This window comes from Salmo salar, chromosome 20, assembly GCF_965601325.2.
Source record: "Salmo salar chromosome 20, fSalSal1, whole genome shotgun sequence".
Lineage (NCBI taxonomy): Eukaryota > Metazoa > Chordata > Actinopteri > Salmoniformes > Salmonidae > Salmo > Salmo salar.
The window spans coordinates 70819984-70842759 of record NC_138310.1 but is presented as its reverse complement, the minus strand read 5'-3'; the positions used below and the strand labels follow the sequence as shown (position 1 = coordinate 70842759).

General features: G+C 43.6%; 1 protein-coding gene across 7 annotated transcripts in view; it reads right to left on the bottom strand.

Annotated features, from left to right (window-relative positions):
* Window positions 1-258: 258 nt before the first annotated feature.
* The window catches only part of LOC106581254 (neurofibromin), a 108471-nt gene continuing 85953 nt past the window's right edge, over window positions 259-22776 (bottom strand). For 3 of the 7 annotated variants that reach the window (XM_014163189.3, XM_014163195.3, XM_014163194.3), the window contains 11 exons: window positions 20395-20521; window positions 19754-19885; window positions 17230-17365; window positions 16911-17068; window positions 14509-14750; window positions 13481-13581; window positions 12743-12885; window positions 9394-9440; window positions 8184-8403; window positions 5879-5932; window positions 259-5545 (listed from right to left, as the gene is read on the bottom strand). In XM_014163189.3, the coding sequence (XP_014018664.2) occupies window positions 5403-5545; window positions 5879-5932; window positions 8184-8403; window positions 9394-9440; window positions 12743-12885; window positions 13481-13581; window positions 14509-14750; window positions 16911-17068; window positions 17230-17365; window positions 19754-19885; window positions 20395-20521 (1503 nt within the window). In that variant the 3' untranslated portion in view covers window positions 259-5402. The remainder of the gene's footprint in view (window positions 5546-5878; window positions 5933-8183; window positions 8404-9393; window positions 9441-12742; window positions 12886-13480; window positions 13582-14508; window positions 14751-16910; window positions 17069-17229; window positions 17366-19753; window positions 19886-20394; window positions 20522-22776) is intronic. The other 4 variants (XM_014163193.3, XM_014163199.3, XM_014163190.3 and 1 more) reach the window with 3 other exon arrangements.

Below are 22776 nucleotides of genomic sequence, written 5' to 3'. Positions count from 1 at the left end.
CCAACCTGTGGGAGAATCTCAATGACAACCTCCTTGTGTCCTCTCCTTGCTTCCTTCTCAAAAACCATTGGATGAGAAAGCTAGAAGTCCCTCCCCTCCGACCTTTTACTCCAATGAGGAGGAGAGGGGACGAGAGGAGTACGCAATTGTGATTGTCCCATAGGCATAGGTTGTCCTCAGCATTGTAGATTTAGTTCATGAGCACTTCTACTACCCATAACTTCAGATTGTGTAAAAAAAAAACTAAAAAAACATGGCTTTTAAGTAGAGAACTAAACTTTTATTACTAACACTGGAATAATTAGGTGTATTTTTACACACATTATACAGCAACTTACTGCTTTACAAAAAAGCTAAATTATACAATATCATGCATTTACAGTGTAGGAAATAAACTTTTTAAAATTGTACAGAAAATATTTACAGAGTTGAACATTCCGCTTAAAAAAAACATCCACCAACACTCTAGAGACAAAGATGTTGCACAGCAATAAAACATGCCACTCCACAAAACCCTTCACTGTGAATCAGAATAGTGCATGTCAACCACTCATTTAAGAGTCTATGGTTACTCACAATATATGTCCTTGTCATCCCGATGGACACCAAGTGGCCATCCTAGATCCTGAAGGCAGCTATTAAAAACTGACATGTTCTTCTGACAGTTACTCTGTTCATGAATTCACCCAAACTATTTGTCCTGACAGTTGTCTAATCTTAGTGGTCACAGGGATTCAAAAACAATACATACATACATACACCTTGATATTTAATTGAGTAAATTGCATGTTGCTGACAGGTGTATAAAATCGAGCGCATAGCCATACAATCTCCATAGACAAACATTGGCAGTAAAATGGCCTCACTGAAGAGCACAGTGACTTTCAACGTGGCACCGTCATAGGATGCCACCTTTCCAACAAGTCAGTTAGTCAAATTTCTGCCCTGCTAGAGTTGCCCCGGTCAACTGTAATTGCTGTTATTGTGATGTGGAAACGTCTAGGAGCAACAACAGCTCAGCCGCAAAGTGGTAGGCTCACAGAACGGGGCCACCGAGTGCTGAAGCACGTAGCGTGGTTGCAACACTCCCTACCGAATTCCAAACTGCCTCTGGAAGCAACGTCAGCACAATAACTTTTTGTTGGGAGCTTCATGAAATAGGTTTCCATGGCCGAGCAGTCACACATAAGCCTAAGATCACCATGCACAATGCCAAGCGTCGGCTGGAGTGGTGAAAGCTTGCCACATTGTACTCTGGAGCAGTGGAAACGCGTTCTCTGGAGGGATGAATCACACTTCACCATCTGGCAGTCCGAAGGAGAAATCTGGGTTTGGCAGATGCCAGCAGAACGCTACCTGCCTGAATTCATAGTGCCAACTGTAAAGTTTGGTGGAGGAGGAATAATGGTCTGGGGCTGTTTTTCATGGTTTGGGCTAGGCCCCTTAGTTCCAGTGAAGGGAAATCTTAATGATATAGCATACAATGACATTCTAGACTATTCTGTGCTTCCAACATTGTGGCAACAGTTTGGGGAAGGCCCTTTCCTGTTCCAAAATGACAATGTCCCTGTGGTTTGTCAAAATCGTTGTGGAAGAACTTGACTGGCCTGCACAGAGCCCTGACCTCAACCCCATCGAACACCTTTGGGATGAATTGAAACAGACTGTGAGCCAGGCCGAATTGCCCAACATCAGTGCCCGACCTCACTAATGCTTGTGGTTGAATGGAAGCAAGTCCCCACAGCAATGTTCCAACATCTAGTGGAAAGCCTTCCCAGAAGAGTGGAGACTTTTATAGCAGCAAAGGGGGACCAACTCCATATTAATGCCCTTTACTTTGGAATGAGATGTTCAACAAGCAGGTGTCCACATACTTTTGGTCATGTAGTGTATATTTCAGTTTACCCTTTACAAATATTGTCAGTAACACTTGGAAGTCCTGTCTCTTACTTTCCTCATTCACTCCTTTGTTCAATTCAAACGGTTTCCATGGTGGTAAACCACACCTGCATCCTTAATAAATATATTCAGGGGAAATTTGAAAAAAAAAAAAAAAACAGGAGTATAACTAAGGCTACTCCACAGAAAGGGCTGAAAACAATTTGGCCAAATGTATGGGTCAATAACTTAAATTAGAACGGTACGCACTCACATATTTAACTGTCCAATCTTTTCTGAAGTGGCATACAGGGCTTCAGGTATGACTTTCTGGAGTGGTACACAGGGCTTCAGGTATGACTTTCTGGAGTGGTACACAGGGCTTCAGGTATGACTTTCTGGAGTGGTACACAGGGCTTCAGGTATGACTTTCTGGAGTGGTACACAGGGCTTCAGGTATGACTTTCTGGAGTGGTACACAGGGCTTCAGGTATGACTTTCTGGAGTGGTACACAGGGCTTCAGGTATGACTTTCTGGAGTGGTACACAGGGCTTCAGGTATGACTTTCTGGAGTGGTACACAGGGCTTCAGGTATGACTTTCTGGAGTGGTACACAGGGTTTCAGGTATGACTTTCTGGAGTGGTACACAGGGCTTCAGGTATGACTTTCTGGAGTGGTACACAGGGCTTCAGGTATGACTTTCTGGAGTGGTACACAGGGCTTCAGGTATGACTTTCTGGAGTGGTACACAGGGCTTCAGGTATGACTTTCTGGAATGGTACACAGGGCTTCAGGTATGACTTTCTGGAGTGGTACACAGGGCTTCAGGTATGACTTTCTGGAGTGGTACACAGGGCTTCAGGTATGACTTTCTGGAGTGGTACACAGGGCTTCAGGTATGACTTTCTGGAGTGGTACACAGGGCTTCAGGTATGACTTTCTGGAGTGGTACACAGGGCTTCAGGTATGGCTTTCTGGAGTGGTACACAGGGCTTCAGGTATGACTTTCTGGAGTGGTACACAGGGTTTCAGGTATGACTTTCTGGAGTGGTACACAGGGTTTCAGGTATGACTTTCTGGAGTGGTCCACAGAGTCTCAGGTATGACTTTCTGGAGCGGTCCACAGAGACTCAGGTATGACTTTCTGGAGCGGTCCACAGGTCCTCAGGTATGACTTTCTGGAGCGGTCCACAGGGACTCAGGTATGACTTTCTGGAGTGGTCCACAGAGACTCAGGTATGACTTTCTGGAGTGGTCCACAGGTCCTCAGGTATGACCATCTGGAGTGGTACACAATGACTCAGGTATTAGAGGTAAACCAACTGGGAAGAAAGCCAACTGGCACGTTCATCTAAAGCACCTTGCATTGATATATATGGGAGATTTGAATGCACAAATCTCAAGTAAGGATTGGGCCCTTTCCTTTGAGAGGCTGATGCTGTGGAAGCTGCAGTGCCATGTGGGGACATTCATTTGTCATAATGACATTTAAACAACATGTAGTGAAGTGGGAAACCAAATACAAAGAATCCTCCTTCCCATAGTGCAAGCTAGTCTTTCGTGTGGTGTTCCTGCATCTGCTGCAAGAGCGTCTAGGATTGAGGTCCTGTCCCAATGACTTAAGTAACCACCGTTCCAAACCTCTACCCCTCCATGTCTGCAGATCCAAAGGGTCTGGCAGATGGGTATATGCAGTGTAATGGTGGAACTTCCACCATATAGCTTCTACCTTATGGATCTGCACAAATGGAAAAGTTAGGATGAAGGGGAAGGGAGTGAATGAGTCTGGTACTTTACAGGAGGAACAACAACCTTCAGACAACAAAGTAATGGCCACCCTCATTTCCCTCACTACCTTTCATTTGGCGATAAGAGAAAATTCATAGGTAGACTTCATTCAACCAGAGAAAGAGACACCCATGTGCGTGAACAGGACACCTGGAAAACATATTGGCATCTTATCAAACCAGAACTTCAAAATGATCAATTCTGTAATCTGTATCACACATTTATTTTTCATTGAACTTTTAACTTAAATTGAACCTTTATATAACTTTTTTTTGTTAATGTTTTACTTTTTTATTTCACCTTTAACCTAAATTGAACCTTTAAACAAATTAACTTATTTAACCTTTATTTAAGAATAATCTTAGACAGGTGGTAGACTTAAATATTGTGATCAATGTCATGGCAATTTAAGTATTCACGTAGCTGCTATTACTGATGGGTTTTGGCAATTTTTGTGCATATTACTTATTTTCCTAGTCACGGTCAGAACTGTAAACAAATCCAAATGCAATATAGAGAAAACATGATACAAATCAATAAAGGCCTTTCAATATTTACAAGGTTGCGTAGTCTTATCTAGTGTCTTGAAATTCATATTCTTGCATGGCAAACGTTTCAAAAGGAATAACTCAAATATTTAGTGAGGACTCTCCATCTGTACAGGTTAAATACTTTCAGGCAGCAGGGTATTATTGGTGATTGTACATTTGACTATCATGACATACAGTTAACGAGCATCTCTACAGAGCATTCACCTAGAGTCAACATAATAGTCGATGATTAGTACCTATTCGTTTCCCCAAGAAAGGCTTCACTTTATTCCACACATAATTATTCACATTGGAAAACCCTGACGAAGGCACACCATGGATAAAACAACAACCCAATTATTATTATTATTATTAGTATTATTATTATTTGGACTAGTTATATAATGTATATCCTTTCTGTACATCTATATACATACATATGTACACAACTGGGAAGAATCAAAGTGACAATGTGTATCCAAATCCAGGTTTCAAGACTGTGGATTGAAGGTTTTGCTAACAGCATGACTATCCATCCGTAGGTTGGTCATTTGAGCTACCCTGCATAGATGGAAGTGGCGAATGGCTGCTGCAGCCTTGCTGTGTGAAGGCGGTAGTGGGGTTGTTTTGGAGTAGACCGTGGGGTTGGAGCGGAGGCAAGAGGCTGTCCTTCAGTATACAGGTCCAAAATCCTCCATTTTTTCCTCCCCTGGGCACGATGATGTCATAATGGTCCAACATGGACGCTCACATTGATTCGCCCAGTCATCTTCCTATGTCACATAATGCAGCACTCACCAAATATTATGTCCAGTTCTTACACTGAATACATTATATATGGACCTGGATTGATTGAGAATTCAACAGCTTATTTCAGTCACCTTGACAGTTTCAGTCCTTTTAATGGCTAAAAATTTATTTTTAAATCCGGGACCACATTTCTGTACGTGAATAACAACTTAATCCATCCGAAGCCATCTCTCGTGTTGCAACACTCCAGATGCAAGACAAACAAAGGGGAACACAGAGACACATGCAGCTCCTTCCCCAATACAACACTGATCCTCAGGTTGACTTCACCATTCATCATAAAAACACCAAAACAAAAAGGGTAAAAAGAGGAGTGCAGCAAGATGTATTGCATGGTGGGCCTTTGGATGGCTATTGTTCTCTCCATCTCTCACTCTCTTTCTATCTCTTTGTCTCATACCATCTTATTGACACAAGGCCTCTTGAAGCTACCTGCGCTGCGCTGTTTCTGCACCTGACTGGCAGAACCATGGCGGGTCCGTCCACTGGTGGAGAGAGCCGCACTGGGGGAGAGCTGCACATTCTCTTTATCCACGCCTGGACAGAGGGAAGAAGAGAATAGAGAGGGAAGAAGAGAAGGAAGGGGAGAGTCATTTGCAGTCAGTCACTCAGATTCAATACCACTGTTGAACAGCAGATGGCACTGTGCCATAGTCCTTTCTTACAACCACACCAGCACAAACAACACGATTACCAACGGATTACTCTTTGCTTGGCAGTGGGTGGCAGACTTTAAATTGCTATTCTGGCACTGGGTACAGTTAGTGGGTTTCTCCCTTTTCACATTGGATTAGTTGTTTTGGTGTTTTTTTACTGAGGTGGATGAGTTTGCTTGACCTCGGGGGTCACAAGGTCAAAGAGCAAGAGTACCTGGGAGGAGGAGGTGTGGCGCAAAAACAGCTGACTTAGAGCAAGGCAGAGAGGCTTCACAGAGAGAGAGAAAGAGACAGAGAAACAAGAATGAATGACCAGAGCAACTGAGGACAAAGATGAGAAACACATTAAAACAAGGGAAACAGAACAAAAACAGGGAGAGAATGAGAGTCAAATACACTGAATGAAAAAATGAACAACAGACAGCAAGATGGATCTTTAGCATTGACATGAAGCAATGAAGAGATTTCAATCAGGTGGTTTTCAGATACAGACAGTTGAAAAGTATCCAGAAACAGAGTATAATGCAATAACGGGTGGCATTTCTATTTGTATTTTATTTATTTATTTTATTTTGTAGGAGTGGTGTTTTAAATGGCATGAATAACTATATTAAAGGCTACTAAGAATTAAATGTATATATTTTTGGGTGGAAAGGCTAACAAAATATTACATCTACTTCAGCAATATAGTACAAATACATAGCACAAATAATACAATGTATTTATTCTAGAAGTAATAACAAAAACACTGGTATTAGCTAGGTGATTCTAAAAGCTAGCAGCTAGCATAGTGAGAACAGCAGACAGAAATGGACGCGTGATGGGAGTTACCACTGTTTGCAAACTACAGGCTTGGCAGGACACCTAGAAATAACCCACAACAACAGCATCCTCAAACAGTTTGGGATACAGAGAAAGCTAGCGGGACACCTAGAAATAACCCACAACAGCAGCATCCTCAAACAGTTTGGGATACAGAGAAAGCTAGCGGGACACCTAGAAATAACCCACAACAACAGCACCTACACACACTTTGCTTGCTTCGAGATACTCTACAGCAGCAGTCCCCAACCCCCAGGCCGCGGACCGGTACCGGTCCGTGGGTCATTTGGTACCGGGCCGCAGAGAAAGAATAAATAACTTACATTATTTCCGTTTTATTTATTATCTGAGTCTGAACGATGTTTTATTTTGAAAAATGAACGCGGAGCACAGACACCTTCTCTTATACACAGAAATAAGATGTTTATCCCGAGGGAGATCGCTGGCCAGAGTGTTTGAATTACTAGAGCCGCTGCAGAGATTTCTCTCAGAAAAAAAGTCACCGCTGGCAGCACATTTCAGTGACGAGGAATGGGTCGCAAAACTCGCTTACTTGTGCGACATATTCAACCTGCTCAATGAACTCAATTGGTCACTTCAGGGGAAAATGACAACTGTCTTCAAGTTGGCAGATAAAGTAGCTGCATTTAAAGCCAAACTGGATTTGTGGGGACGGCGCGTGAACAGAGGTATATTTGACATGTTTCAAACATTCGCAGGTATTTTGGAAGAGACTGAGCCCAAGCCTTCATTGTTCCAGCTGGTGCAACGATCACCTGTCTCTGCTTTTAAAAGAGTTTGAGCGCTACTTCCCAACCACAAAAGACCCACAAACTGCCAAGGAATGGATCCGCGACCCATTTGTCAACAAACCAGGTGAATCCAGCATGTCTATGCAAGAGGAAGATCAACTGCTGGAGATCGCAAATGACGGCGGCCTTAAAAGTATGTTCGAGAAACAACTCTGCCGGTGTTCTGGATTAAAGTCACGGCAGAATACCCTGAGATCGCCACAACAGCACTGAAAACCCTGTTGCCATTTCCGACATCCTATTTGTGTGAAGTGGGATTTTCTGCAGTGAAAGCAACCAAAACAAAATGACGGAGTAGACTGGACATAAGCAACACACTTCGGGTGTCATTGTCTCCCATTACCCCTAGATGGGACCGTCTCGTTGCAGAGAAACAAGTGAGAAACACTGATTTAGCGTTATGGTGAGTTGTATTTTTCATGCACTTTATATATGTTTTTGTGTTGTATCTTATTTTTAAGGCATGTTTAAACGTTACCATAGCGACCAGAGAGTGTTAGGGGGCAGAGAGGATGTTACTCATGTTATGTTGTTGGTGCGATGTTACGAGGACCGTGGATTCACAGTGGATTCACGTTTATTATTATATTTAAAAAATACCACCGTTTTTATGCCGGTCGTATCATTTTATTTTGTGTATTTATCTGCCACACCTTAAAGGCCGGTCCATGAAAATATTGTCTGACATTAAACCGGTCCGTGGCCCAAAAAAGGTTGGGGACCGCTTCTCTACAGAACACCTTACATTTGTAGGACTCAGCCTTCATCATAAGTATGATGTTAGTGGTGTATTTGTGTGTCTGCCGGTATGAATAAGTGGTGTGTGTTCAGGGGTGCTGGTCTCCAGTTGACTGTATTGTGTCCAGGTGTGTATACTCTGCTAACCTGGGGAGTGCTGTGAGGTGGCCAGGGAGGTCATGGAGTTGGAGAGGTTGAGGTTAGCGGTGATGCTGAGCTGGCTCTGGGTGACGGGGGGGTAAGGGGAGGTGGGGGTACGGAGCTGCTCCTCGCTCCTCTCCTCCTCTGTACCAGGCAGGTAGCGGTCAATCAAGGCCTCCAGGAACTTTACAATCAGCTCAGCGTAGTCTGGGATCTGAGTTTGCTGCTGGTTTGACATGGGATGGAGAAAGGAGGAGGAGGGCGATAGAGGTAGAGAAAAGGAGATGGATAAAGTCAGGTAGGGGGGTAGAATAGAGAGAGAGAGAGTGAGTGTGAGAGGAACAGGGACACAGGCCAACAGATATCACAGTGTAACCATCTAATGTCTCCCTGAGCTAAATCACAGGAAACATTGATCCTCAGCCTTTGGCCAGGCTTGAATACATTGTTTCCTGACTGACTTTCCCCCAAACAAGCAGATGGCAAATGACACCTTTTGTTTGTTGGAGGAAAGTGAAGCGAGGGATAATGGATACACAGTGAAAACAGAGAGAGTCTAAGAGCCCCTACAAGCTTCAAAGGGTCACATACAGTATTCTGTAGTGATGGGGGGATCAATACAGTTACATATAGGGATATTTCTGAAGCAGACATATGGTGAGCAATATGTTTGGAATTTCAAATTGCAATAAAATCACAGTGTCGAATAGCAATACATATCATATCAGCACCTAAGTATCATGAAGTTTCTGACAATTCCAAGCCCTAGTATTCTGCCCTCTGAGGAGTAAAAATAAGCAGACTAGGTACAGTGATCGAACAGTCCTGCATTTGATATAATACACAGTCATTTAGCAGACGTTTTGATCCAAACTGATTCACAATCAACACGTATTATATGTGGCCCCATTCTGAAACCAGACCTGCAACTCTGGTGTTGCTAACACTACAGAACCATCAGAGCTAGAAGCATCTCCTTGTCCCTGCTTGGGCTATTTACTCAGAACCATCATAAAGGGAAATTGATGTGGCCAGAGGGGAGACTGGGGAAGGGGGGTAGAAAGAGAGAGAGAGAGAGGAGGATGTCAAATAAATCTTGGGGCAATTGGCAGGCTCCCTGGCAAGGCAGTAATTGCTTACTGGGGCTGAATTCTTCCAGCACGGCCGCACTACCTTGGGGAGAATGAAAGGGAAATATGAGGTCAATGAATCATACCTTTGAGAAGGGTCCGGCAAACCTCCAAAGTCCGTTGAAGCCGAAGCCTGTGAGAGAGCGAGAGAGAGAGAGTAATGGAGGGAGGAAGGAAGGTATCATTGGCAATGTTATACTGCTAAAGAAGAAAACACTCCATAACAGTCAGGAGAGAGGGACGGGGCAGAGAGAGAGAAGAGAGAGAGAGGGACGGGGCAGAGAGAGAGAAGAGAGAGAGAGGGACGGGGCAGAGAGAGAGAAGAGAGAGAGAGGGACGGGGCAGAGAGAGAGAAGAGAGAGAGAGGGACGGGGCAGAGAGAGAGAAGAGAGAGAGAGGGACGGGGCAGAGAGAGAGAAGAGAGAGAGAGGGACGGGGCAGAGAGAGAGAAGAGAGAGAGAGGGACGGGGCAGAGAGAGAGAAGAGAGAGAGAGGGACGGGGCAGAGAGAGAGAAGAGAGAGAGAGGGACGGGGCAGAGAGAGAGAAGAGAGAGAGAGGGACGGGGCAGAGAGAGAGAAGAGAGAGAGAGGGACGGGGCAGAGAGAGATGAAGAGAGAGAGAGGGACGGGGCAGAGAGAGAGAAGAGAGAGAGAGGGACGGGGCAGAGAGAGAGAAGAGAGAGAGAGGGACGGGGCAGAGAGAGAGAAGAGAGAGAGAGGGACGGGGCAGAGAGAGAGAAGAGAGAGAGAGGGACGGGGCAGAGAGAGAGAAGAGAGAGAGGGACGGGGCAGAGAGAGAGAAGAGAGAGAGAGGGACGGGGCAGAGAGAGAGAAGAGGGAGAGAGGGACGGGGCAGAGAGAGAGAAGAGAGAGAGAGGGACGGGGCAGAGAGAGAGAAGAGAGAGAGAGGGACGGGGCAGAGAGAGAGAGGGACGGGGCAGAGGGAGATGAAGGATGAGAGTTGAGCGGTAGAGAAGGAGATGGGGACAGAGACAGAGAAAGGGAGGGAGGCAGGAGAGATGGAGGATGAGAGGTAGAGAAGGAGATAGGGACAGAGAGACAGACAGAGATAGACAGAGTGAGAGAGAGAGAGAGAGACTCAGTGAGCATAGCCTTGTTATTGAGAAAGGCCGCCGTAGGCAGACCTGGCTCTCAAGAGAAGACAGGCTGTGCGCACACTGCCCACAAAATGAGGTGGAAACTAAGCTTCCTAACCTCCTTCCAAGTGTATAAACACATATTTCCCTCAGATTACACAGACCCACAAAGAATTTGAAAACAAACCCAATTTTGATAAACTCACATATCTATTGGGTGAAATACCACAGTGTGCCATCACAGCAGCAATATTTGTGACATGTTGCCACAAGGGCAACCAGTGAAGAACAAACGCCATTGTATATAAAACCCATATTTATGTTTATTTATTTTCCCTTTTGTACTTTAACTATTTGCACATAATATGACATTTGAAATGTCTTTATTCTTTTGGAACTTCTGTGAGTGTAATGTTAACAAACAGTATCTACTCATTCCAGGGTTTTTCTTTATTTTTACTATTTTATACCTTGTAGAATAATAGTGAAGACATCAAACTATGAAATAACACATGGAATCATGTAGTTACCAAAAAGGTGTTAAACAAACCAAAATATATCTTACATTTGAGATTCTTCAAAGTAGCTACTCTTTGCCTAGATGACAGCTTTGCACACTCTTGGCATTCTCTCAATCAGCTTCACCTGGAATGCTTTTCCAACAGCCTTGAAGCAGTTCCAACACATGCTGAGCACTTGTAGGCCGCCTTTCCTTCACTCCGCGGTCCAACTCATCCCACACCATCTCAATTGGTTTGGAACGGCAGGTAGCCTAGTGGTTAGAGCGTTGGGCCAGTAACCAAAAGGATGCAAGATCAAATCCCCGAGCTGATAAGGTAAAATTATGTCGTTCTGCCCCTGAACAAGGCAGTTAACCCACTGTTCCTAGGCCATCATTGTAAATAAGAATTAGTTCTTAACTGACTTGCCTAGATAAATAAAGGTTAAATAAAAAATGTAATAAAAATTGGGTTGAGGTCAGGTGATTGTGGAGGCCAAGTCATCTGATGCAGCACTCCATCACTCTCCTTGGTCAAATATCCCTTACACAGCCTGGAGGTGTGTTGGGTCATTGTCCTATTGAAAGCAAATTATAGTACCACTAAGCACAAACCAGATGGGATGGTGTATCCCTGCAGAATGCTGTGGTAGCCATGCTGGTTAAGTGTGCCTTGAATTCTAAATAAATCACTGACAGTGTCACCAGCAAAGCACCCCCACACCACCTCCTCCATGCTTCATGGTGGGAACTACAGATGCGGAGATCATACGTTGACCTACTCTGCGTCTCACAAAGACACGCAATTGGAACCAAAAATCTCAAATTTGGACTCATCAGACCCAAGGACAGATCTAATGTCCATTGCTCATGTTTCTTGGCCGAAGCAAGTCTCTTCTTCTTATTGGTGTCCTTTAGTAGTGGTTTCTACGCAGTAATTCGACCATGAAGGTCTGATTCACACAGTCTCCTCTGAACAGTTGATGTTGAGATGTGTCTGTTACTTGAACTTGTGAAGAATTTATTTGGGCTGCAATTTCTGAGGCTGGTAACTAGTGAACTTATTCTCTGCAGCAGAGGTAACTCTGGGTCTTCCTTTCCTGTGGTGGTCCTCATGAGAGCTAGTTTCATCATAGCGCTTGATGGTTTTTGCGACTGCACCTGAAGAAACTTTCAAAGTTCTTGAAATTTCTGGATTGACATTCATGTCTTAAAGTAATGATGGACTGTCATTTATCTTTGCTTATTTGAGCTGTTCTTTCCATAATATGGACTTGGTCTTTGACCAAATAGGGCTATCTTCTGTATACCACCCCTACCTTGTCACAACACAACTGATTGACTCAACCGCATTAAGTAAAGAAATTCCACAAATTAACTTTTAACAAAGCACACCTGTTAATTGAAATGCATTCATGAAGCTGGTTGAGAGAATACCAAGAGTGTGCAAAGCTGTCATCAAGGCAAAGGGTAGCTACTTTGAAGAATCTCAAATGTAAGATATATTTTGGTTTGTTTAACACCTTTTTGGTTACTACATTATTCCATATGTGTTATTACATAGTTTGATGTCTTCACTATTATTCTACAAGGTATAAAATAGTAAAAATAAAGAAAAACCCTGGAATAAGTAGGTGTGTCCAAACTTTTGACTGGTACTGTATGTTTCCCATGCCAATAAAGCCCCTTGAAATGGAATTGAATTGAGAGCGAGAGGACAGAGAAAAAGGGAGGGGCAGAGAGAGCTGAAGGATGGGAGATGAGGTCGGGGAGGTGATAGGGACTGAGATAGACAGAGAGAGAGATGGGTAGAGCAGGTCTGTAGATGAATGTACATACTCTGTAGATAGGAGGGTTGGTATTGTGGAGGAGACTCTTCATGGTAAACTACACTCTGAACGATGCCATGCACTGGGTTCAGCAGGTTGGTATCCTGGCACATGGACAGCAGCGTGTTGATCTTGGAGTCCAGCAGGTTGTGGCTGAGGAGAGGAGGAAACGCATTAAGATCAACATCGGCTAGGTAGGTTGGCCACAATCATTAGACACCACACTCCGCATCACCCTTTCCCAGTGACCTTGTCAACACTTATCATGACAGGACTCTAACACACTGGTGAATAACTAGGCCTCATACGAGACAGTTCTCAAGCTAAACTATATTTTGAAGCCGTGACATTTTGCTGGTAGAGAGAGTGCTCCTTCAACTGAAACTACAAACAACTACCCACATATAACGTATGCATGTGTGGGTGGGCTAAACACTTTCTGACTCACAGGGACTCTACTATTAACCCCTAAAATAAACTGAACCCAAACTACATCTCTAGCTAGGTCAACCACACTACAACTCCCATGATGAATTTGGGGAAGGACAGGCCCCTTCTCAGAAGATCAGTGGTCTTTCCTCCACCCAAAAAACAACCACCTTGGGCCAAAACAGAGAGCTATCCAACATTCAAGCTCTCAAATAATTTCCCCAAGTTTTCTCCATTCTCTAGATTTGCTTATGGAAAAAGTAGGGCTTAGGCTATGTATTTGGTTTTGCCTGGGGCATTATCGGGCATGTTTACTTACACGACGGGAAAGACCTTAGGGAAGACGACGCTAGCTTCAGCTAGATACTCGTACAGGATCCTCTGGTCAAAGTCGTCTGTGGTGTACTTGACCTGGGTGGCCTTGGACAGAGAAACAGAGAGCATGCGTTTACAGACTGAACCAGTTATATACAGCAGAAGGCTGTACGCTATGTTGCTGCCTCCCTATGTGCATTCATGATGACTAATTGGACCATAGCAGTAGCTAGTGGTCCACCGAGTATGTTACACATACAGTACCAGTCAGAAGTTTGGACACACCTACTCATTCCAGGGTTTTTCTTTATTTTTAAACTGGTTGAGAGAATGCCAAGAGTGTGCAAAGCTGTCATCAAGGCAAAGGGTGGCTACTTTGAAGAATCTCAAATACAAAATATATTTTGATTTGTTTAACACTTTTTTGGTTACTACATGATTCCATATGTGTTATTTCATAGTTTTGATGTCTTAACTATTATTCTACAATGTAGAAAATAGTAAAAATAAAGAAAAACCCTTGAATGAGTAGGTGTGTCCAGACTGTTGACTGTTACATAAGGTTTGCTTATTTTATTACCTGCTTTATAAGTACTTCTTATTTTATTACCTGCTTTATTACCCACTAGCACAAGCATTTCACTACACTCGCATTAACATCTGCTAACCATGTGTATGTGACAAATAAAATGTGATTTGATAGGTACTTCTTATTTTATTACCCACTTTATAAGTACTTCTTATTTTATTACCCACTTTATAAGTACTTCTTATTTTATTACCCACTTTATAAGTACTTCTTATTTTATTACCCACTTTATAAGTACTTCTTATTTTATTACCCACTTTATAAGTACTTCTTATTTTATTACCCGCTTTATAAGTACTTCTTATTTTATTACCCACTTTATAAGTACTTCTTATTTTATTACCCACTTTATAAGTACTTCTTATTTTGCCAGGTGTGAGTTTCTGTGTGTGTGTGTGTGTGTGTGTGTGTGTGTGTGTGTGTGTGTGTGTTCTTCCCCTCACCAGCACAGTGAGCAGCAGGGCCTGGACTTTGGGGTCAGTCAGCACCTCCTCGTCCAGTAGGACGTTGGACTCTGTCACCGACACCTTGCGGAGGTGGGAGTGGCCCATTCTTTGTCTGTCTATCTCGTAGGCGTTCTCGGCCACACACCTCACCTTAGGCGGGGTGGTGACGCCAGACTCCGTCTCTGGTCTCTTCGGTGCTTTGGAGTCGGATATCAGGTGATCAAAACTGTTCCTGTAGTCTGGAGAAATACACCACAGACAGACAGTGTCGAGGTAATGATTGAAGAGGGTGAGGAGAGGGTCTAGGGAATAAGGTTGTGAGTGGTGACATGGGATGTCTATCTTACATCAGCTGTGTATTTCTTGAGATGTAACTTACACTGTAGTCAATGTTGCCTGATCATAATCAGCATGAGCAGGGCTTCCAAGCATACACAGTATACACCCAATAAAACGGCTTGCATGATACACCTCTTGAGCAGCAGTATAAAGAAATATTTTTTAATTGAACCTTTAACTACAGTGGCAAGAAAAAGTATGTGAACCCTTTGGAATTACCTGGAGTTCTGAATAAATTGGTCATCAAATTTGATCTGATCTTTATCTAAGTCACAACAATAGACAGTGTGCTTAAACTAATAACACACAAATTGTATTATTCTTGTCTACACTGTATACATAATTTAAACATTCACAGTGTAGGTTGGAAAAAGTATAGGCTAGGCTAATGACTTCTACAAAAACTAATTGGAGTCAGGAGTCAGCTAACCGGGAGTCCAATCAATGAGACGAGATTGGAGATGTTGGTTAGAGCTGCCCTGCCCTATTAAAAACACTCACAAAATTTGAGTTTGCTATTCACAAGCAGCATTGCCTGATGTGAACCATGCCTCGAACAAAAGAGATCTCAGAAGACCTAAGATTAAGAATTGTTGACTTGCATAAAGCTGGAAAGGGTTACAAAAGTATCTCTAAAAGCCTTGACGTTCATCAGTCCATGGTAAGACAAATTGCCTATAAACGGAGAAAGTTTAGCACTGTTGCTACTCTCCCTAGGAGTGGCCATCCTGCAAAGATGACTGCAAGAGCACAGCACAGAATGCTCAATGAGGTTAAGAACAATCCTAGAGTTTCAGCTGAAGACTTACAGAAATCTCTGGAACATGCTAACATCTCTGTTGACGAGTCTATGATATGTAAAACACTAAACAAGAATGGTGTTCATGGGAGGACACCACGGAAGAAGCCACTGCTGTCCAAAAAAAACACTGTTGCACTTCTGAAGTTTGCATAAGTGCGCCTGGATGTTCCACAGCGCTACTGGCAAAATATTCTGTGGACAGATGAAACTACAGTTGAGTTGTTTGGAAGGAACACACAACACTATGTGTGGAGAAAAAAAGGCACAGCACACCAACATCAGAACCTCATCCCAACTGTAAATTATGGTGGACGGAGCATCAATGTTTAGGGCTGCTTTGCTGCCTCAAGGCCTGGGCAGCTTGCAATAAGACGATAAACTTGCAAATTCATTTTTCCAAGACATTTTGCAGGAGAATGTTAGGCTATCTGTCCTCCAATTGAAGCTCAATAGAAGTTGGGTGATGCAACAGGACAACGACCCAAAACAGAAATAAATCAACAACAGAATGGTTTTAAAAGAAGACAATACACCTTCTGGAGTGGCCCAGTCAGAGTCCTGACCTCAACCCGATTGAGATGCTTTGGCATGACCTCAAGAGAAAGGTTCACACCAGACATCCCAAGAATATTGCTGAACTGAAACAGTTTTGTAAAGAGGAATGGTCCAAAATTCCTCCTGACTGTTGTACAGGTCTGATCCGCAACTACAGAAAACGTTTGGTTGAGGTTATTGCTGCCAAAGGAGGGTCAACCAGTTATTAAATCTAAGGGTTCACATACTTGTTCCACCCTGCAGTGTGAATGTTTACATGGTGTGTTCAATAAAGGCATGAAAACATATAATTGTTTGTGTGTTATTAGTTTCAGCAGACTGTCTTTGTCTATTGTTGTGACCTAGATTAAGATCAGATCAAATTTTATGACCAATTTATGCAGAAATCCAGGTATTTCCAAAGAGTTCACATACTTTTTCTTGCCACTCTAGGCAAGTCAGTTATAAATAATAATTTGTTCTAATGACAGCCTACCCAGGCCAAACCTGGACAACACTGGGCCAATTGCACGCCGCCCTATGGGCCTCCCAATCACGGCCGGATGTGATAAAGCCTGGATTCGAACTAGGGACTGTAGTGACGCCTCTTGCACTGAGATGCAGTGCCTTAGACCACTGCGCCACTCGGGAGCCCAAAAAACAATGCTAAGGGGAACTCTTAGACAACATTAACAGTGTTGTTTAGCAGCAACGCTATAGTTACCCAGCAGCTTCTTGGTGTTGGCATGGGAGGCCTGGCCCATGTCCAGGCTCATGGACTTCCGTGTACGGGGGCTGATCTGCCCCACCGTGGGGTAGTAGGCATTCAGATAGCGCTCTGACACCTTGGGAGACGCCCACGGCTGGAACTCTCTCAGTGTCCTGAGGGGAGGAGATGGGGGCTACAGGTAAGGATATAACTATTCAAGCTTGATTGTAAATATATTTACCAACAACAGGTATTACAGAAAATGACTGACGCAACTTTGGATAAAGATAAAACCTATTCAGGTTCTAAGTGTCTGATGTAGAATGCGCCTCACCTGAAGCTGGCGTCAGTGTGGTGCAGAGAGTAGGTATCCATGGGAACGTTCTCCATGCCCATCTCAGACAGCAACAGAGACTTCCTGTGTTTTAGACTGCAGCGACTACGCACCTCCTCTGACACGGTGAGCAGGGCTGCACACACACATTCAGTCATACACAGACAGTCACACACATTCAGTCACACACAGATAGTCACACACAGACAGTCACACACAGACAGTCACACACATTCAGTCACACACAGACAGTCACACACAGACAGTCACACACAGACAGTCACACACAGACAGTCACACACAGACAGTCACACACAGACAGTCACACACAGACAGTCACCAGAGCAGAGTGAAAACCAGTGATGGGATCATTGCAGAAACATTTATGATGAGGTGACAATTCCTTATTTTACATGATTAAAAAAAAAAAGACATATTTATTCACGGAAAACGAACATTCCAAATAAAACAAGGACTGCAGCCCCCCCCCCGCCTTCGTGGCTGACGTGAGTAAAACATTTAAACGTGTTAACCCTCGCAAGGCAGACGGCATCCTGGTGTAAATACACGGCTGGCTGGTGTATTTACAGACATATTCAATCTCTCCCTATCCCAGTCTGCTGTCCCCACATGCTTCAAGATGGCCACCATTGTTCCTGTTCCCAAGAAAGCTACGGTAACTGAACTAAAGGACTACCGCCCCGTAGCACTCACTTCTGTTATCATGAAGTGCTTTGAGAGACTAGTCAAGATCATATCACCTCCACCTTACCGACCACCCTAGACCCACTTGAGATTGCATACCGCCCCAACAGATCCACAGACGATGCAATCACCATCTCACTGCACACTGCCCTATCCCATCTGGACAAGAGGAATAACCATGTAAGAATGCTGTTCATTGTCTACAACTCAGTGTTCAACACCATAGAACCCTGGGTCTCAAACCCTCCCTGTGCAATTGGGTCCTGGACTTTCTGACGGGCCGCCCACAGGTGGTGAAGGAAGGAAACAACTCTCTACTTCGCTGACCCTCAACACAGGGCCCCACAAGGGTGCGTGCTCAGCCCTCTCCTGTACTCCCTGTTCACACACGACTGTGTGGCCATGCACGCCTCAAACTCAATCATCAAGTTTGCAGACGACACAACAGTAGTGGGCATGATTACGAACAACAACGAGACAGCCTATAGGGAGGAGGTGAGGGCACTCAGAGTGTGGTGTCAGGAAAACAACCTCACTCAACGTCATCAAAACAAAGGAGATGATCGTGGACTTCAGGAAACAGCAGAGGGAGCACCCCCCTATCCACATCGACGGGACAGCAGTGGAGAAGGTGGAAAACTTTAAGTTCCTCGGCGTACACATCACAGACAAACTGAAATGGTCCACCCACACAGACAGTGTGGTGAAGAAGGCGCAACAATGCCTCTTCAACCTCAGGAGGCTGAAGAAATTTGGCTTGTCACCCAAAACCCTGACAAACTTTTACAGATGCACAATTGAGAGCATCCTGTCGGCCTGTATCACCGCCTGGTACGGCAACTGCAACACCCTCAACTGCAAGGCTCTCCAGAGGGTAGTGAGGTCTGCACAACACATCACCGGGGGCAAACTACCTGCCCTCCAGGACACCTACAGCACCCGATGTCACAGGAAGGCCAAAAAGATCATCAAGGACAACAACCACCCGAGTCACTGCCTGTTCACACCACTACCATCCAGAAGAACATGTCAGTACAGGTGCATCAAAGCAGGGACCTAGAGACTGACAAACAGCTTCTATCTCAAGGCCATCAGACTGTTAAATAGCCATCACTAACACAGAGAGGCTGCTGCCTACACTGAGACGCAATCACTGGACACTTTAATAAATGGATCACTAGTTACTTTAAACAATGCCACTTTAAATAATGCCACTTTAAATAATGCCACTTGAATAATGTTTACATATCTTATATCACATGTATATACCGTATTTTATACCATCTATTGTACCTTGCCTATGCCGCTCGGCCATCGCTCATCCATATACTTACATGTACATATTCTAATTCACCCCTTTAGATGTGTGTGTATTAGGTAGTTGTTGGGGAATTGTTAGATATTACTGCACTGTCGGAACTAGAAGCACAAGCATTTCGCTACACTCGCATTAACATCTGCTAACCATGTGTATGTGACAAATAACATTTGAATTGATGAATAATAAAAAAACTACAAGGTACAATACTACAATTTCAACAAATAAACCATTATATCAATATAAACAACTGCAATCCTCAATGAATACATTTAACACCACAGTCTTCAACTTACCTACCGGCACCAGGAAATCAAGATACAAGGAATTTTGCAGGTTATTCCAACAATGGGGGGCACAATATGACAGGCCATCATATCTGTTTTACAAACATGTTTTTAAAGCAACACACTGCTTGCTATCCAAATAGCACATTGCAGATCCAGTGAGTTGACAGAGAGGTCTGGTTAGTCAGTGTATAGGAGACTGACTGGAACTGACCTGCCAGGTAGGCCACGCTTTGGGTGTTGACCTCAAACTTGTCACAGTTGAGGTGTTTTCCCACCAAGGCCAGCAGCGTGTGGAGGATACGTACTGTCCGAGCCACCGTGGTGAGGGACGGGTGTCTGTAGCCTTCACATAGACACACACACAGGAGAAGGAAAACAGAGTGGCACATTAGTCATAGCCCTACACCACTCCACTGCTAGCTTGGTACATTTTAGCACGGCCACATTAATTCAACACGGTTAGCAGTAAAACACATCAAGAGCTACAGAGTACACAACACTAAATGCAGCTAGTGACAAGTACAGACTACAGAGACAAGTGAAAACACCAACAACTGCTGCCAAGCTCTTTGTCACTGCAGGACAAGTCAATAGAGCCAGTTTTAGTCTGACAGTGGGGAAGACAGGTTTTCATCAGTGGCTCAGCAAGTCAGGCCAATGTCTTTCATCCATCTATTCTTTACCTAGCTAGATTAGAACCAAAACAAACTACATCATTTCAAACATGTTATGAATGTTTACTTAAGCGATAGGGACAGAGAAGCTGCGGTTTATATGAAACGCAGTACAGTCACAGGAATGGAAGTTTCTCGGGCTGAGACGCAGTCAGGTGCCCTGTGACCTCTCCCTTACCTTTGAGCAGGTGTCCCACCAGTGCGAAGTTGAAGTTGGAGCTGAAGTTGAGGCCCACAAAGTGGTCCATCTGTTTACAGTGCCACTCCAGAGGACGCCTGATCTCCATAAACACCTCTTCTGGACTCTTGATTGGGGGGGAATGTAGAAACAAATAAATATGGTCATTTAGCAGATACTTCTTCACACATATCCAGCATATAAATAGTGTCAATATGTGATGAATATGTTGAATTTTTGTCATTGAACCGAAAGTGAATATGTGTGTGTCTGTGTGGTTGCGGTGTGTAAGTTATTTTATAACTGCCGGGTCAAAAATAACTGCCGGGTACATTCTTTGTAACCTGGTTGTGTACAGCTTTCATGGAAATATGAACAAAGGCGATGTTTCACTTTTTCTGATGTTGGGGTCCCTCTAGGAAAAGTAATCAAACTTAAAGTTGAAAAAATATAATTTAGGGGGTTTTCTCTGCTGTTAAACATAGTGGTGGGTCATTTTTAACCTTTAAGACAACACAAGGGTTAAAAGGCTAATTGATCATTAGAAAACCCTGTTGAAATTATGTTAGCACAGCTGAAAATTGTTGTCCTGATTAAAGAAGCAATAAAACTGGCCTTCTTTAGACTAGTTGAGTATCTGGAGCATCAGCATTTGTGGGTTTGATTACAGGCTCAAAATGGCAAGAAACAAATAACTTTCTTCTGAAACTCATCAGTCTATTCTTGTTCTGAGAGCTGAAGGCTATTCCATGCGAGAAATTGCCAAGAAACTGAAGATCTCGTACAACGCTGTGTACTACTCCCTTCACAGAACAGTGCAAATTGGCTCTAACCATAATAGAAAGAGTGGGAGGCCCCGGGGCACAACTGAGCAAGAGGACAAGTACATTACAGGGATGCAAACTGGTGATGGCCCAAAAAGGTGACACATCTTTGTTGTTGCACTTAAACATGTAATAAATCCCTGCTAGGAGGAAATGCAGGTAAACTAATTAAACAACAAATAATATGATCTACATGATCAGTCTGTAAAATAAAAAAAGTGGTTCATGTGAACCTAACTCACAGATAAAAAATGTAAAGAAAGCAATCCCATGTTATTTGTTGCCTAGACTTTACTGCAAATGACACTCTTGAGAAAAAACAATACACTAATATTGCAGTTAGCCATGACAGCCTTTATAATGGAAAGCTTGTGACCACACACACAAATATTGCACTTGGGGAAAAAAACATCTTAAAGTAGAAATAGAAGGAAACAAACAGGCTCTATTTTTGCTCTATTATAGTGGCCACTACAGTAGACATCGATCAAGTGCACAAGGCTACATGTGTGCAAAAATAACGTTCACTGAGTAAAACATTATATAAGCTACACTTGATCCCTGAATCCACTTGTTTAACAAGCAACGCCTCATTTTCTCCTAATTCTCTCATTCTGAAAATTAACCACAAACTGTAGAGGGAAACATGTGTTTACAGATAGTGGTTAGTTCATTAGCTAGTTAGTTCGTTAGCAAGTTAACATTTCACACAGATTGCCAGGGTCCAGTAAGCAACTAACGCGTTATAACTAGAGGAACGGAAAGGAGCTAATGCTATAGCGAATTGGTTAGGTTACTAACGTTAGCTCATCTGATGTTGTAACAAGATATTAACAAGATATTAACAATGCCAATTTTCACACCATAAACTCAATTATTTGATCAGGTAAGTTAGCTAATGTTGCTTAACATTTCTCTGGCTAGCTAACGAAGAATTCTATCCAGCTAGCAAGATATTAACAATGCTAACAATACTTTCTCCCTCAACTCACACTTTCCAAATGCCAATTGTTTTTCGCTTACAGCTCATGAAATACAGTTCATCACCTTCTCCCCCGTCTCCGTGGTCAGGTTTCTCACCTAACGTTACCTCTTCGTTATCGTTCAGGGGACGCACTGGTGTAACTGGCAAGCTGCCTTTCCAGAGCGCGCACTGATGCTGTAACTAGCAAGTTGGTTGTCTCCTCTCTCTTCAGTCGCGTGCTGATGCTGTAACTAGCAAGTTGGTTGTCTCTTCTCTCTTCAGTCGCGCGCTGACGCTGTAACTAGCAAGTTGGTTGTCTCCTCTCTCTTCAGTCGCGTGCTGATGCTGTAACTAGCAAGTTGGTTGTCTCTTCTCTCTTCAGTCGCGTGCTGATGCTGTAACTAGCAAGTTGGTTGTCTCCTCTCTCTTCAGTCGCGTGCTGATGCTGTAACTAGCAAGTTGGTTGTCTCTTCTCTCTTCAGTCGCGTGCTGATGCTGTAACTAGCAAGTTGGTTGTCTCTTCTCTCTTCAGTCGCGTGCTGATGCTGTAACTAGCAAGTTGGTTGTCTCCTCTCTCTTCAGTCGCGTGCTGAT